This window comes from Prionailurus viverrinus, chromosome D3 (assembly GCF_022837055.1).
Source record: "Prionailurus viverrinus isolate Anna chromosome D3, UM_Priviv_1.0, whole genome shotgun sequence".
NCBI classification, from domain to species: domain Eukaryota; kingdom Metazoa; phylum Chordata; class Mammalia; order Carnivora; family Felidae; genus Prionailurus; species Prionailurus viverrinus.
Genome location: NC_062572.1, coordinates 6,323,713 through 6,339,857, shown reverse-complemented (window position 1 = coordinate 6,339,857; position 16,145 = coordinate 6,323,713). Strand labels below are relative to the sequence as shown.

General features: G+C 47.4%; 1 protein-coding gene across 1 annotated transcript in view; it reads left to right on the top strand.

Annotated features, from left to right (window-relative positions):
• Positions 1-16,145, top strand: part of DNAH10 (dynein axonemal heavy chain 10) — a 147,762-nt gene that overhangs the window by 14,219 nt on the left and 117,398 nt on the right. Inside the window, 5 exon segments of the mRNA XM_047826686.1 lie at positions 451-661; positions 6,068-6,225; positions 6,966-7,196; positions 9,663-9,853; positions 11,631-11,829. Of these exon segments, the coding sequence (XP_047682642.1) occupies positions 451-661; positions 6,068-6,225; positions 6,966-7,196; positions 9,663-9,853; positions 11,631-11,829 (990 nt within the window).

Genomic DNA, 16,145 nt, shown 5'->3' with positions numbered 1-16,145 from the left:
AGAGAGAGAGAGAGAGAAAAGTGGGGCTCATGTTCACCCGAAGCGGGACTCGAACTCACCAACAATGAGATCATGACCTGAGCTGAAGTCCGATCCTCAACCAGCTGAGCCACCCAGGCGCCCCCTCCCCCTCCCTATTTGAACCTCCACATGAACTAGCTTGGCCCTGAGCTGACTGACTCTTCAGCTGTTTGTGTGGCCGGTGACCTAAAGAAATACAGTATGCTGATCTGGGCGGTCACCTCGCGCTTGGGTCACGTTCTCCTCCTGGGGTCGTGTTAGGTCAAACAACATTTCTCTGTCTTCAGGTCTGTGCTCTGGGCTCGAGTTCTCTCCACTTTGTTGCCATTATCTGTGCCGCCTCTCACAGAACATTCGAAGCCGGGGGCCGCGGAAGTGCATGAGTTATTGGACATGACATTGATTCGTCTCATAAACTTGACGTTTCAGGTTTTCATGCCAGCTCTGTCCTTCAATCAGCACAAGGATGCGGCCACGGGATTTGCGTCCGAGAAAATCTCGGACTCTTCCGAGTATGAAGCGGGGCTCCCTAGCGTGCCCGGGGAAACGTATCACAGCATGCAGTTAATACGGGATGAATTTTTAATGAACATCCAGAAATTTGCAAATAATATTCAAAGGACAATGCAGCAACTGGAAGGTAAGCTTCATGTTTTCTTCTGTTTCGTTACGCGTGGGAACGTCCTTTAGGAAGGCGACGTAAGAGTCCAGGAGTCTTGTTTTCATTTGTAAGCATTCTTTTTTCTCCGCCCGCCATCTGAGCGACCCCGAGCTGGAAGGAAGATGCACAGAGAAACAACGAATCCTTGTCCTCAAGGGTCTTATCGTCTGGTGCACAAGGAACTGTGGCAGATGAGAGCTTGGGAAAGCTATTAGGACTTTTAGGGTTTGGAGGAGGGAGACCCTGTGGCGGAAGCAGGAGGAAATCGCAGGAGACTTCCTGAAGGAGGTGGCATTTGACCTCCTCTGAATGGACAGCAGAGCGTTAGTGGGTGGCGCTGGGGAGCAAGGGCATTTCGGGCAGGGAGAGAGGGCTGAATGAGAGAAGGGAGTTTGAAAGAATGGGGTTTCCGTGAACGAGGAAGGGTGGATGGCTGGTCCTGGCTTAGTGTCCAAGCCCAGGGCCCCACACGTGGTGGGGCTGCAGCAGCTACTGCGGGCCTGTACCTCACGATGTGGGGGAGGATGGCACGGTGAGAGTCCCAGAGCCTGGGAGCACGTGTGTCATGGAGAACAGCAAGGTCGAGAGGCTGGCGTCATGGGGAAGGTGAGTCCCATTTGGGGTTACGCTTTGGAGAGCCCTATCCTGTGAAAGCCGACAGGCGATTTCTCGGCAAGGGCTATTACGGTCTGCGAGATGGCATTGCTTTCGAGGAAGAGAAATCCCACCCCTGCCCCAAAAGTAAAATTTAACACACCCCACTTAGTAGCAATTTTCTCTAAGACTAGAAACACCCGCAGAGATCCAATTTTTTTTTTTTAACACTTATTTATTTTTGAGAGAGGGAGCGAGCGAGCACAAGTGGTGGAGGGACAGAGAGAAAGGGGAGCGGAGGATCCAAAGCAGGCTCTGTACTGACAGCAGAGAGCCCAGTGTGGGGCTCGAACTCACAAACCGCGAGGTCGTGATCCGAGCCGAAGTCAGACGCTTAACCGACTGAGCCACCCAGGCGCCCTGAGAGCCAAACTTTTGATAACATGCTATGGACATGTGTTTTTCATTCATTCATTCATTCATTCATTCATTCATTCATTCACTCATTCATTCATTCATTCACTCACTCACTCACTCACTGTGAGCAACTGAGCAGAGGAGGGGCAGAGAGAGGGGAGAGAGAGAATCCCAAGTAGCCTCCACACTGTTGGCATGGAGCCCACGTGGGGCTCAGTCCCACGAACCATGAGATCGTGACCTGAGCTGAAATCAAGAGTTGGATGCTCAACCGCTTGAGCTACTCAGGAGCCCCCAGATTTTTGGTTTAAATTTCTTTTTTAATGTTTATTTATTTTTGAGAGAGATAGAGACCGAGTGCAAGCGAGGGAGGGGCAGAGAGAGAGGGAGACACAGAATCCGAAGCGGGGTCCAGGCTCCGAGCTGTCGGCACAGAGCCGGATGCGGGGCTCGAACTCACGGACCGCGAGATCGTGACCTGAGCCGAAGTCGGACGCTCAACCGACTGAGCCACCCAGGTGCCCCAGACTTTCGATTTAGAATGTTCTTTTTTTTTTTTTTTTTAATCCCCCAAGAAGTGATATTCTCCTGATACCTGTGTTTGTTTTACTGTCTTAAGTTCCATTATTTTGCGTGTCTACCTGACCCTTCTCTCCCCGAAATAGTGCAAAACAGCAGAGATGTGGAAAGATGTTTCTTCTAATCTTGGATATGATTTCTGTGTCTAATGTCAAAACGTAGCTGAGTGGACACATTTTTGTGTTTTAGATAAAATACAAGAAGGAACTGCAATGAAACGTCATCTGTGACTATCAGTTACTCTAGGTTGCGAGAGTACGATGGATTTCTTTTTTTCCCGTTTTCCTACAATGGGCATGTATGATGTAGAAAACCAGAAAGGCAGATAAATTACTACTCTGTAATGTGGGTCAGCAAGTTATGGTGCGTGTGCCAAATCCCACCTGCTGGTTGCTTTGTGTGGCCTGTGGGCTAAGAATAGTGCTTACCGTTTCCAATATTTAGATTTTAAATGCTTAAATAAGGACCTACAGTCTGCCCTTAGCTTTGTCTCTTGGTCTGCAAAGCTGGAAATATTTACTGTCTGATACTTTTTTAAGACAAAAATTTGTGGGAGCGCCTGGCCAGCTCGCTCGGTGGAGCACGTGACTCTCGATCTCAGGGTTGTGAGTTCGAGTCTCGCGTTGGGTGTAGAGATTACTTAGGAAAAAAATCTTAAAAGCTTTGCCAATTCCTGTTTTATAGTATCATCTTGAGGAAAAAATTTGTTTTTGCTTGTAGGACATTAAGCCATACGAATGGCTTTTTGTAAGTTATTGGCTGTCAATTGAAAAAGCTCTTTTACCCTTTTCTCCTTTTAAGATGCATGAGATCACAGGGGTCAGGTAATCTGTCGTGGAATGAATTTTTTTTAATATAAAAATTTTTAAATGTTTAGTTTTGAGAGAGAGAGCGAGAGAGTGAGCGTGAGCATGAGTAGGGGTGGAGCAGCAGAGAGAGAGAGGGAGACAGAATCCGAAGCAGGCTCCAGACCTCACAGCTGTCCACACAGAGCCCGACGCGGGGCTCGAACCCACGAACAACTGTGAGTTTGTGACCTGAACCGAAGTCAGTTGCCCAACCTACTGAGCCACCCAGGCGCCCCATGAATTTTTAATACAAGTATTAATACGAGAATTTAATACAAGAATTAATACAAATTCCCTTTCCTCCTCCAGCCTTCAGAATTGCCATTCTTTTCTTAAAGGATCTTATAAAAATATCTTGTACCGTCCTCTCTGGTTTTGTTTTTGCAAAAGCCCCTCCTCTTACTAGATGTTCTCCCTCTCAGTGTCCTGTGTCCCCTGTTGCAACGCAGGCTGGTTGCTCTGTCAGCATGGTGCATGGCTGTGTCCTAGATGCGATGTTTCCTGGATCCCAGGTCTTCTCGCTTAGTTGGGTTACTCCCTCATCGGGTAGGAATGCATCCCTAAGTAACTTCCTTAGAAAAGGTGTGTGGGAAATAATTTTATGAGAACTTGGGTGTCTGAAAATGACTTTATTCTGTCTTCACAGTTAGTAGTTTGGGCACAGAAGTTGGAGTTTAAAAAAATTTTAACACATACAATTTCTTTTTGTTTGGTTTTGAAAGAGAGAAGCGGGGCGGGGGGTCGGGGACACAGGATCTGAAGTGAGCTCCGTGCTGACAGCAGAGAGCCTGATGTGGGGCTCGAACCCACGAACTATGAGGTCATGACCTGAGCTGGAGCTGGACGCTTAACCGACTGAGTCACCCAGGCGCCCCGGCACAGAATTTCGAATACAGTTTTCTTCATTGTTCTGTAGTATCCAGCGTTCCTTATGAGAAATTGGATTTTTCTTTTTCTTTCTTTTCTTTTGTCTTCTTTTCTTTCTTGTTTCTTTCTTTTCTTTCTTTCTTCCTTTCTTTCTTTCTTTCTTTCTTTCTTTCCTTCCTTCCTTCCTTCCTTCCTTTCCTTCCTTCCTTGTTTCTTTTCTTTTCTTTTCTTTTCTTTTCTTTTCTTTTCTTTTCTTTTCTTTTCTTTTCTCTTTCCTCTCCCCTTTATGTGAACTTTTAGGAGTGTGTCTTTATCTTCATGTCTTAAAATGCTGGGATGATGGACCTTTTTGTGTGGTCCTTTCTCCATTCGTTTTGCTGAGCGCTGTGTGAATATTTTCAGCCTGAAGACCTAGCTTTGTAATCTGAAAACTCCTTTTGGTAATTTCTTCCACTATTTGTCTCTGTTCTTTCTTGCTAACGTTGGGGGACGCTGCTGATTCTGTTGCTCATCTTTTCTCTTGTCTTTCCCACCTCTTTGTCTTTATATTCAGCTTTTCTGAAGAGTTCCTCAACTTTTATCTTCTCCAACCTTTGACTGAACTTCTTCGCATCAGCTATCACATTTTTTTGGTAAGCCCAGTGAGGGGCTTCAACTTATGACCGTAAGATCAAGACCTGAACTGAGATCAAGAGTCAGATGCTTAGGGGCGCCAGGGTGGCTCAGTCGGTTGAGCGTCCGATTTCGGCTCAGGTCATGATCTCACGGTTCGTGAGTTCGAGCCCCGCGTCGGGCTCACTGCTGTCAGCACAGAGCCCGCTTCAGATCCTCTGTCCCCCTCTCTCTACCCCTCCCCGGCTCGCGCTCTCCCTCCTACCCCACCACCCAAAAAAGAGTCGGGTGCTTAACTGACTCAGCCACCCAGGTGCCTCTCGGCTATTATATTTTTAATTTTTAAGACCTCTTATTCTGTGATTATCCCTTTTCCAAAGCCTTCTGTTCTTGTTTCGTGGGTGCCATATTGCCTCACATCTCTGAGACTGATAATTGGGATTAAAAACAAATTCTCCTTGGGGCGCCTGGGTGGCGCAGTCGGTTGAGCGTCCGACTTCAGCCAGGTCACGATCTCGCGGTCCGGGAGTTCGAGCCCCGCGTCGGGCTCTGGGCTGACGGCTCAGAGCCTGGAGCCTGTTTCCGATTCTGTGTCTCCCTCTCTCTCTGCCCCTCGCCCGTTCATGCTCTGTCTCTCTCTGTCCCAAAAATAAATAAAAACGTTGAAAAAAAAATTAAAAAAAAAACAAAAAAAAAACCCAACAAATTCTCCTTTACATTGTCTTAATCTCCTCTGAGGTCATTGTTTCTGATTTATCTGGGCCTATTCCCTGCTGGAGGTTTTCTCAAATATCTGGTTGTTAGTTTAATTTTTTAAATGTTATTTATATTTTTTTAAGATTTTATTTTTTCTTAAATTTTTTTTAATGTTTATATATTTTTGAGCGTGAGAGAGAGTGAGAGTGAGAGACAGAGCACATATGGGGGAGGGGCAGAGAGAGAGGCAGACACAGAATGTGAAGCAAGCTCCAGGCTCTGAGCTGTCACCACGGAGCCCGACACAGGACTCGAACCCACGAACCGCGTGATCGTGACCTGAGCTGATGTCAGATGCCATCCAGGCGCCCCTGGAGATTTTATTTTTTTAAGTAATCTCTACACCCAAGGCAGGGCTCAAGCTCCCGACCTCGAGATCAAGAGTCACACGCTCTTCTAACGGAGCCAGCCAGGCACCCCTTGTTTAATTTTTAAATTGAAGTTACTAGGTTGTAAATTCAGCAACATCTTAAATAACTAGATCGTTCTGACCAAGCTTAACACTGTTAAAATTATCTATAATGCTTAGTTACATTCTGATGGAAGAGAACGAAAGTCTAGACGGATAAGGATGGGGCGGGGGGTGGAGGGGACGAATCGGATCTCACTGTACCGATGTCTGGAGAGAAGAGCCATCCGACTCACTTGGACGTTACTGTCTGTAATCATTTCCCCCGAACTGGTGGCCAACTGACCACTGTTATCCTACCAGGGGAGATTAAGTTGGAAATGCCAAGCACCAGTGTGGACAGAGAGGTGTCTGACCTGGCAGCTGACCCGGAAGCCGTTGAAACCTTAGAGCAGTGTGTGATAAACTGGCTGAATCTGATATCCGCAGCTGTGGAGGGCCAGCTGAAGAAGACCCCTCAGGTAACTCAGGCCGCACTTTTGAAGACTCCCTGACCGTTCACGTGGCCACCGGAGGAAGAGCCAGGAGTCTGGGGATCTGTCTGACCCAGCCTCTTTTCTTACTCTTTGGTCGCCTCCTTAAAAGTTCAAAGCAAAAAAATAAATTAAAAAAACAAACGAAAAAAAGGGGCGCCCGGGTGGCTCAGTCGGTTGAGCGTCCGACTTCGGCTCGGGTCACGATCTCACGGTTGGTGAGTTCGAGCCCCGCGTCGGGCTCTGTGCTGACAGCTCAGAGCCTGGAGCCCGCTTCGGATTCTGGGTCTCCCTCTCTCCCTGCCCCTCCCTCACTCATGCTCTGTCTCTGTCTCAGAAATAAAGAAACATTAAAAAAATTTAATAAAAAGTTCAAAATCCCCACACCATCGTTCCTGGGCTTTCTGCGGTTAGCGTGCAGCCACATTACCCCGTGGGCTGACAGAGGTCATACTGTGTGTCAGGATGCTCGTCTGGAGGCTTCCTCCTCAGGCTGGTTTCCTTCGTGGCGTGGTACATTGCCCCATCAGTTCTCCAGAGAAAGAGAGCGGCTTGGCTTTCTTAGCCAGAGTCCTGACATTCACTCGGACTGGACCATCTGAGGTCAAGTGCAGGGCTCGGTTCCCATTTGGAGCAGTTGGGAAGAGAGGGAGGGGTTCTGTGGAAACCACCACAAGTGTGCCTTCCGCACGAGCGATGACGGTTTGTGTGTTCGTGTCACCTTGCAGGGTAACGGTCCTCTGGCCGAAATTGAATTCTGGCGGGAAAGAAACGCAACCCTAAGTGCACTCCATGAGCAAACAAAGCTTCCAATAGTCAGGAAGGTCTTGGATGTGATCAAGGAATCAGATTCTATGCTTGTGGCCAACCTGCAGCCAGTCTTAACTGAATTATTCAAGCTCCACATGGAGGCCTCAGACAACGTGCGGTTTCTGTCCACTGTGGAGCGTCATTTCAAGGTAGGCCGGGCGTGCTGCACTTTGGAAAGTCGGGTCTGTAAATTAGCTCTCACGCGGATTTAGTTTCCTTGTTTGTTTATTTAAATAATTTTTTTAAATTTACGTGTATTTATTTTTGAGAAATAGAGTGAGACAAAGCGTGAGCGGGGAGGGGCAGAGAGAGGAGACACAGAGTCTGAAGCAGGCTCTGGGCTCTGAGCAGGCGTCAGCACAGAGCCTGATGCAGGGCTCGAACCCACGAACCGTGAGATCATGACCTGAGCCGAAGTTGGACGCTCAACCGACTGAGCCACCCAGGCACCACTAGTTTCCTTGTTTAATTCAGCACTTAAAAAATTGTGGTCACAAACATATAACATTCATTATTTTTTATTTTTTTATTTTTTAATTTTTTTTTCAACATTTATTTATTTTTGGGACAGAGAGAGACAGAGCATGAACAGGGGAGGGGCAGAGAGAGAGGGAGACACAGAATCGGAAACAGGCTCCAGGCTCTGAGCCATCAGCCCAGAGCCCGACGCGGGGCTTGAACTCACGGACCGCGAGATCGTGACCTGGCTGAAGTCGGACGCTTCACCGACTGCGCCACCCAGGCGCCCCTAACATTCATTATTTTAACTACTTGCAAGTATATAGTTCAGTGGCATTAAGTACATACACGAGGGGCGCCTGCGTGGCTCAGTCAGTGAAGCGTCCGACTTCAGCTCAGGTCATCTCATGGTTTGTGAGTTCGAGCTCCGTGTCGGGCTCTGTGCTGACAGCTCAGAGCCTAGAGCCTGCTTCAGATTCTGTGTCTCCCTGTCTCTGCCCTTCCCTGCTCACATGCTTTCTCTGTCTCTCAAAAATAAATAAACATTAAAAAAAAAAAAAACGTACACGGTGCCGGGTGCCCATCCTCATTATCCATAAGCAAGCCATTTTCATCATCCCCGACATAAACTTGGACCCCTTGAGCACCGATTCCCTCCTCCCTGCCCCTCTGGTAACCTCTATCCCACTTTCTGTCTATGAATTTGCCCGTTCTTGGTATTTTATACACGTGGCATCGTACATCTTTTGTGCTGTCTCACCACGACTTTGGTTTACATTCCCTAGTGACTGATGAGGTTGAACACCTTTCACTCTGCTTCTTAGGCCGTTCGCGTATCTTTGGTGAAACATCTGCTGTAGTCTTTTCCCCATTTTTAATTTGCCTCATTATTGATTTATGAGTTAAACATTTTTGAATACAAGTTCCTTATCAGATACATGCTTAGCAATATTCCAATCTGTGTGCGTTTTCACTTTCTTAATGACAGTTGTGTTCTTTGCCTTCCCATTTTGTGGGCCAGGAGTTTGGGGAAAGCTCAGCTGGGCGGTTCCTCTTGGCTCACGTACAACAGCTGCGGGACCCCTTCCATGTGGCTTCTTTGCCCACACATCTGGCGTCTGGGTGCTCCTGGGCCTTTTTTCTGCATGTGGTATCTAAGTCCCTAGTATTTCTCTACGTGGTTTGGATGTCTCAAAGCCTGGTGGCTTCAGGATAATAGGGTGGCCACGCTTCCTTTTTAAAAAAATTTTTAAAGAGTTTATTTATTTTTGAGAGATCGAGGGAGAGAGGGAGAGGGAGAGAATCAGCAGGGGAGGGGCAGAGAGAGGGGGGACAGAGGCTCCGTGCTGGCAGCAGAGAGCCTGATGCAGGGCTCGAACTCAGGAACCGTGAGATCATGAACTGAGCCGAAGTCAGACGCTTAACTGACTGAGCCACCCAGGCGCCCCTAATGCCTCTTTATTTTGAGAGAGAGAGAGAGAGGGAGGGAGGGAGAGAGAGAATCCCAAGCAGGCTCCATGCTCGGTGTGGAGCCTGACTCGGAGCTCAGTCTCACAACTGCGAGATCGTGGCTTGAACTGAAGTAAGTGTTCTGATGCTTCAATGACTGAGCCACCCGGTCCCCGGGATGGTCATACTGTTTACATGGTGGCTGGCTTCCAAGAGACCAGAAACAACATTACGGCCGCCATATTCTACTGACTAAAGAAGTAACAGCCTGGGCAGACTCGAGGGGGTGGAGATGACTCGGTCTCTTAATGGCGAGGGGGGCACAGTCAAGATGTTGTGGCTGCGTTTGGAAAATACAATCTGCCACACAGAATATGTACTGGGTGTGTGTGTGTACTCAATAGCTATACATATATATTCTTTTTCTCTATATTTACTTTTCTCGCTCTCTACATATCTATTTATGTGTATACACACTCCTACTTTATACACTGCTTCAAATGGCTTTATTTACTTTAATTGTAAATCTTATCTGTCTTTCCGTGTCAGTGTGCACAGACCTATTTCAGACTCCTTTCGGTGGTGAAACGCTTCCTCCCGCACTAAGTACACTTTTTGAACTAGGAAGAGTGAAACTTCCCGCGCACGCGCCGCTTTACCAAACTACTCGGACCCCAAGGCTAAGGTTGCTTGCTCTCTCCGATTAGAACATCACGCACGGATCTAGCTTTCACGTTGTCCTGGAGACCATCCCGTCCATGATGAGCGCCCTGAGGATGGTGTGGATCATCTCCCGACACTACAATAAAGATGAAAGGATGATCCCGCTCATGGAGCGGATCGCCTGGGAAATCGCCGAAAGAGTCTGCAGAGTGGTCAACCTGCGGACTTTGTTCAAGTGAGAAGTAGCGATGCTATGTTTTTCCGAAGATCTTAAACAGCTTTTTTTTTTTTTTTAAGTTTATTTATTTATTTTGAGAGAGAAAGAGAATGTGAGTGGGGGAGGGGGGAGGCGGGGAGAGCGGGGAGAGAGAGAGAGAGAGAGAGAGAGAGAGAGAGAGAGAGAGAATGAATGAGAATCCTAAACCGGCTCTATGCCGTAAGCACAGAGCCCGACTTGGGGCTTGAACTCACGAACCTTGAGATCATGACCTGAGCTGAAATCAAGAGTCGGATGCTTAATCTACTGAGCCCCCCGGGCGCCCCTTAAACAGCTTTATTGAAACCTGATGCACACACCGTACGATTCACCAGAATGTACAAGCCAACGGCTCTTCGTGTATTGGAGTTGTGTATCTGTGGCCATAATCGATTGTGGAATATTTTCTCTAATCCAAAAAGAAACCCCAAACCCTTTAGCTGTCACATCCGGCCTCACTTTCTGTCTCTCTTGATTTGCCTTTTCTGAACATTCGTACAAATGGAGTCATACACATGGTGGCTTTTACGACAGACTCCTTCTGCTCAGCACCATGGTTTTTTTCTTTTTCTTTTTTTAAATATGAAATTTATTGTCCAATTGGTTTCCATACAACACCCAGTGCTCATCCCAACAGGTGCCCTCCTCAATACCCATCACCCACCCTCCCCTCCCTCCCACCCCCCATCCACCCTCAGTTTACTCTCCGTTTTTAAGAGTCTCTTCTGGTTTGGCTCTCTCCTTCTCTAACTTTTTTTTCCCCTTCCCCTCCCCCACGGTCTTCTGTTAAGTTTCTCAGGATCCACGTAAGAGTGAAAACATACGGTATCTGTCTTTCTCTGTATGGCTTATTTCACTTAGCATCACACTCTCCAGTTCCATCCACGTTGCTACAAAGGGCCAGATTTCATTCTTTCTCATTGCCACGTAGTACTCCATTGTGTATATAAACCACAATTTCTTTATCCATTCGTCAGTTGACGGACATTTAGGCTCTTTCCATCATTTGGTCATTGTTGAAAGTGCTGCTATAAACGTTGGGGTACAAGTGCCCCTCTGCGTCAGCACTCCTGTGTCCCTTGGGTATCAGCACCATGGTTTCAAGGTTCACCCGTGTGGGAGCCGGTGTCAGGGCCTCATTCCCCTTTAGGGCCAACTAATAGCCCGTCGTGTGGACATGTAGGTTATTTTATTTTAATCAGGATTGTCTTCCTTAGTTATCCTGGGAGACACCAAGTCCCAGGGCCCCTAAGGCCGGAGGGCCTCTGGAATCAATGAAGGAGGTGCAGATGTTCACGTTCCTAAACAAAACAAAACAAAACAAAACAAAACAAAAAAAACTCTGCAGGTGAAAGAGGCATAACAATCTTGGCTTTGTCATTTCCCTGTGGTGCTGCAGCCTTCACTGTTGACTTGTGGCCCGGCCGAGGCTACCGGTCCCTTTCCGGCTGGAACAGAGAGGTCCCCAGGGGAGCCGCAGCTCTGCCGGTTGGGTGGGCGGCCGGCCGGGTGCCGTTCAGCCCCGGGGGTGGCCTACGGATCTGCAAGGGGGTCGCACCCTCGTAGGCCGGTGCAGGGGGCTGTGGGATGGGGAGGCCCTTCTCCTCGGGGACAGCGCTCCCCTCGGAAACCTGCTCCCCTTGGGCTGTGCGGCTCGGCTCGGACCGCCACGAGGTTCAGCCTCCGAGCCACCGAGGCTCAGCCTCCCCCGCCCCCCCCCCCTCCCCCCACCTCGCTGCTTCTCTTTGCTCCACAGAGAAAATCGAGCCAGTGCCCAGCACAAAACCTCAGAGGCCAGGAACGCCCTGCACATGTGGAAAAAGGCCTACTTCGACACCAGGGCCAAGATCGAGGCTTCGGGGAGAGAAGCTCGGTGGGAGTTTGATCGAAAGCGGCTGTTTGAGAGAACGGATTACATGGCTGCCATCTGCCAGGATCTCTGCGACATCCTGCAGGTGGGGAGGCTGGAGCGGGTGTTCTCCGATGCCCCGAAAGGTGGCTGGGGTTCGGACGTGGCTGGACGGAAAGCGGTTTGGCTTTTTGATGGCACGCTGTCCGTGTCCAGCGGAAACCAGGAGACGGACAGGGGCTGGCGGGGGGCGGGGGGGGGGGGGGAGGGAGGGAAACCCTTGAGAGACCACGCAGAATGTACCGGAAGGTACCAAAGCGGGCCAGACCGCTCGCACTTCTCCTTGTCTCCTGTGACCCACCTCCCTCACCCCGCTCTCAGCTGTCCTTTGACCTCCGGCCACGCCTGCCTCGTAGCTTTTGCAGAATCCTCCCCCTCCTGTCTTTCCGTTAAATGTCGGAATTTCTCAAAGTCTAGTCCAAGACTTATTCTCTCCTGACGCCACATCATCCTGCCCGTTGTTTCGGCTGCTACCCATCCTTCAGGGACTCCTTGTTTATCTGGTCCCTCTCTCTTTTGAATAAACGGTCAAAGGGTCTAGCGGCTGGTTGGATGAGTTATCCACTGTTCTTTGTCTCATGAAGGTCCATCCGTCCGTTCATTCTTAGTATTTACGGAGCGCTCACTTGTGCCAGGCACCCGTGCTTGCTACTAGGGCCGGCTACGTCACCTGCCGTGCCCAGTGCGACAGATGTGGGACCCCTTGTTCAAAAAGTAGGAAAAAATGCTATTAAAAGCATTAAAATCTAAAGCTTTTCCCTTTCTTCTGACATCTCTTACCTCGGCAGGGTTTATTTTTTGTTTGCCCACGACTGTGGCAAAGTAAAGAAGGTGAAGGGAAATTGAACATTTAAATTATTCCATGATTTGGGGCACCTGGGTGGCTCTTTTTTTTTTTTTTATTTAATGTTTGTTTGTTTTTGAGAGAGAGAGAGCGCGCGCAAGCAGGAGAGGGGCAGAGAGAGAGGGAGACAGAGAATCCGAAGTGGGCTCCACACTGACCGTGGAGAGCCCTATGTAGGGCTCGAACCCATGAGCTGAGATCATGACCTGAGCGGAAGTTGGACGTTTAACCGACTGAGCCACCCAGGCGCCCCGAGCATCTGACTCTTAATTTCAGCTCAGGTCCCGATCTCACGTTTGCGAGTTCCAGCCCCAGTGCACTTGGGCTCTGCACTGACAGGGTGGAGCCTGCTTGGGATTCTCTCCCTCTCCCTCTCTCTGCCCCTCCCCTGCTAGCACTTTCTCTCTCTCTCTCTCTCTCAAATTAATATTTAAATTATTCCATGAGTTTTACCATTCACATTTACATTGCGCAGTGTTCGCTTAAAGGGCAGATACGAGGCCATCTGACTCGTATGCGGAATCACTGAAAAGACGTGATTTGTACTTTGTCACTCGAATGTGCAGATGTACGTCATTGCCAGAACGATGCGACAGCGCGGCACCCAGCTGACTTGGTTGGTTTTCTCCCACTTCTTGTAATTTTTCTAATTCAGAAATTTTTTTAAGTTTTTAAAACTTGAATTCCAGTTACTTAGCGTACAGTGCGATATCAGTTTCAGGCGTACGGTATAGAGACTCAGTACTTCCATACCACACCCTGTGCTCATCGCAGCAAATGCCCTCCTTCGTCCATCACCCGGTTCGCTCACCTCCCCACACCCTCCCCTCTGGCAGCCATTGGCGTGTTCTCTGGAGCTAAGAGTCTGTTTCTTGGTTTTCCTTTCTTTCTTCCCCCCCCCCCCCCGATCCTTTGTTTTGTTTTGTTTCTTAAATTCTACGTATGTGTGAAATCATGGTATTTGTCTTTCTCCGACTTAACTTCACTGAGTAGAATACTCTCCAGTTCCATCCGTATCCCTGCAAATGGCAAGATTTCGTTCTTTTGATGGCTGGATGATATCCCATCGCATATATAAAATATCACCTCTTCTTTATCCATTCATCAGTCGAAGGACATCTGGGCTCTTTCCATAATTTGGCTACCGTTGATAGCACTGCCATAAACATTGTCCCCTTTTGAATCAGTATTTTCTTTTTTTTATCCTTTGGATAAATACCTAGTAGTACAATTGCTGGGCTGTAGGATAGTTCTACTTGTAACTTTTTTTTTAAAAATTTTTTTTTTTTTCAACGTTTATTTATTTTTGGGACAGAGTGAGACAGAGCATGAACGGGGGAGGGGCAGAGAGAGAGGGAGACACAGAATCGGAAACAGGCTCCAGGCTCTGAGCCGTCAGCCCAGAGCCCGACGCGGGGCTCGAACTCACGGACCGCGAGATCGTGACCTGGCTGAAGTCGGACGCTTAACCGACTGCGCCACCCAGGCGCCCCTCTACTTGTAACTTTTTGAGGAACTTCCATACTGTTTTCCAGTGCGGCTGCACCAGTTTGCCCTCCCACCAGAAGTGCTAAGGGTTCCCTTTTCTCTACATCCTTGCCAATACCTGTTGTTTCTTGTGTTGTTCATTTTAGACACTCTGAGAGGGGTGAGGTGGTATCTCATTGTGGTTTTGACTTGTATTTTCCTGATGATGAGTGATGTTGAGCATTTTTTCACGTGTCTGTCAGTCATCTGGATGTCTTCTTTGGAGAAGTGTCTGTTCATGTCTTCTGCCCATTTCTTCATTGGATTATCTGTTCTTTTGGGTGTTGAGTTTGAGAAGTTCTTTATAGATTTTGGATAGTAACCCTTTATCAGAGATGTCATTTGCAAATATCTTTTCCCATTCTGTCAGTTGCCTTTTAGTTTGGTCGATTGTTTCCTTCACGGTGCAGAAGCTTTTTATCTTGAGGAAATCCCAGTAGTTCATTTTTGCTTTTGTTTCCCTTGCCTCTGAAGACGCGTCTAGCAAGAACTTGCTGCGGCCAAGGTCAAAGAGGTGTTCTCCTCTAGGATGTTGATGGTTTCCTGTCTCACACTGAGGTCTTTCATCCATTTTGAATTTATTTTTGTGTATGGTGTAAGAAAGCGGTCCAGTTCTTCTGTATGTTGCTGTCCAGTTTTCCTAACACCATTTGTTGAAGAGCCTTGTTTCCATTGGATAGTCATTCCTGCTTTGTTGAAAATTAGTTCACCCTATAGTTGTGGGTCCATTTCTGGGTTCTCTATTCTGTTCCATTGATCTATGTGTCTGTTTTTGTGCCAGTACCATACCGTCCTGATGATTACAGCTTTGTAATACAGCTAGAAGTCCGGAATTGTAAGGCCTCCAGCTTCGCTTCTCTTTTTCAACATTACTTTGGCTATTTGAGGTCTTTTCTGGTTTCATATAAATTGTAGAATTCCAAGTTCCAGTTCTGTGAAAAATGCTGGTGTTATTTTGACAGGTATTATTTATATGGCATTGAATGTATAAATTGCTTTGGGTAGTATAGACATTTTAACAATACTGTTCTTCCAATCCATGAGCATGGAATGTTTTTCCATTTCTTTGCGTCTTCAGTTTCTTTTATAAGTATTCTATAGTTTTCAGAGTACAGATCTTTAACTTCTTTGGTTAGGTTTATCCCTAGGTATGTTATGGTTTTTGGCGTGATGGTAGTGGGATCGATTCTTTGATTTCTCTTTTCTGCTACTTCATTACTGGTGTATAGAAGTGTAACAGGGGCACCTGGGTGACTCAGTTGGTTGAACATCCGACTTCAGCTCAGGTCATGATCTCGTGGTTCGTGAGTTCAAGCCCCACATTGGGCTTGCTGTCATCAACCTGTCTGTGCAAAACCCACTTCAGATCCTCTGTCCCTCTCTCCCTGCCCCTTCCCTGCTTGTGCTCTCCCCAAAATAAATAAATATTAAAAAAAAAGAAGAACTGCAATGAACTTCTGTATGTTGATTTTGTATCCTGTGACTTTGCTAAATTCTCATATCAATGAATCTAGAAAATTCTCTGGTGGAGTCTTTTGGGTTTTCTATGTGGAGTATCATGTCCTCTGTGAGGAGTGAAAGTTTGACTTTTTTTCTTGTTGATTTGGATGCCTTTTATTTCTTTTTGTTGTCTGATTGCTGAGGCTAGGACTTCCAGTGCTATGTTGAACAACAGTGGTGCGAGCGGACATTTCTGTCATGTTCCTGACTTTAGGGAGAAAGCTCTGCGTTTTTCCCCATTGAGGATGATATTAGCTGTGGGTCTTTCTGATGTTGAGGTATGTTCCCTCTATCCCTACTTTTTAGAGGGTTTTTATCAAGAATTGATGCTGTATTTTGTCAAATGCTTTTTCTGCCTCTGTTGAGAATTTCATATGGTTCGTATCCTTTCTTCTATTAATGTTGGTGTATCGCATTGTTTGATTTGTGGATATTGAACCACCTCTGTAGCCCAGGAATAAATCCCACTTGATCATGGAAAATAATTCTTT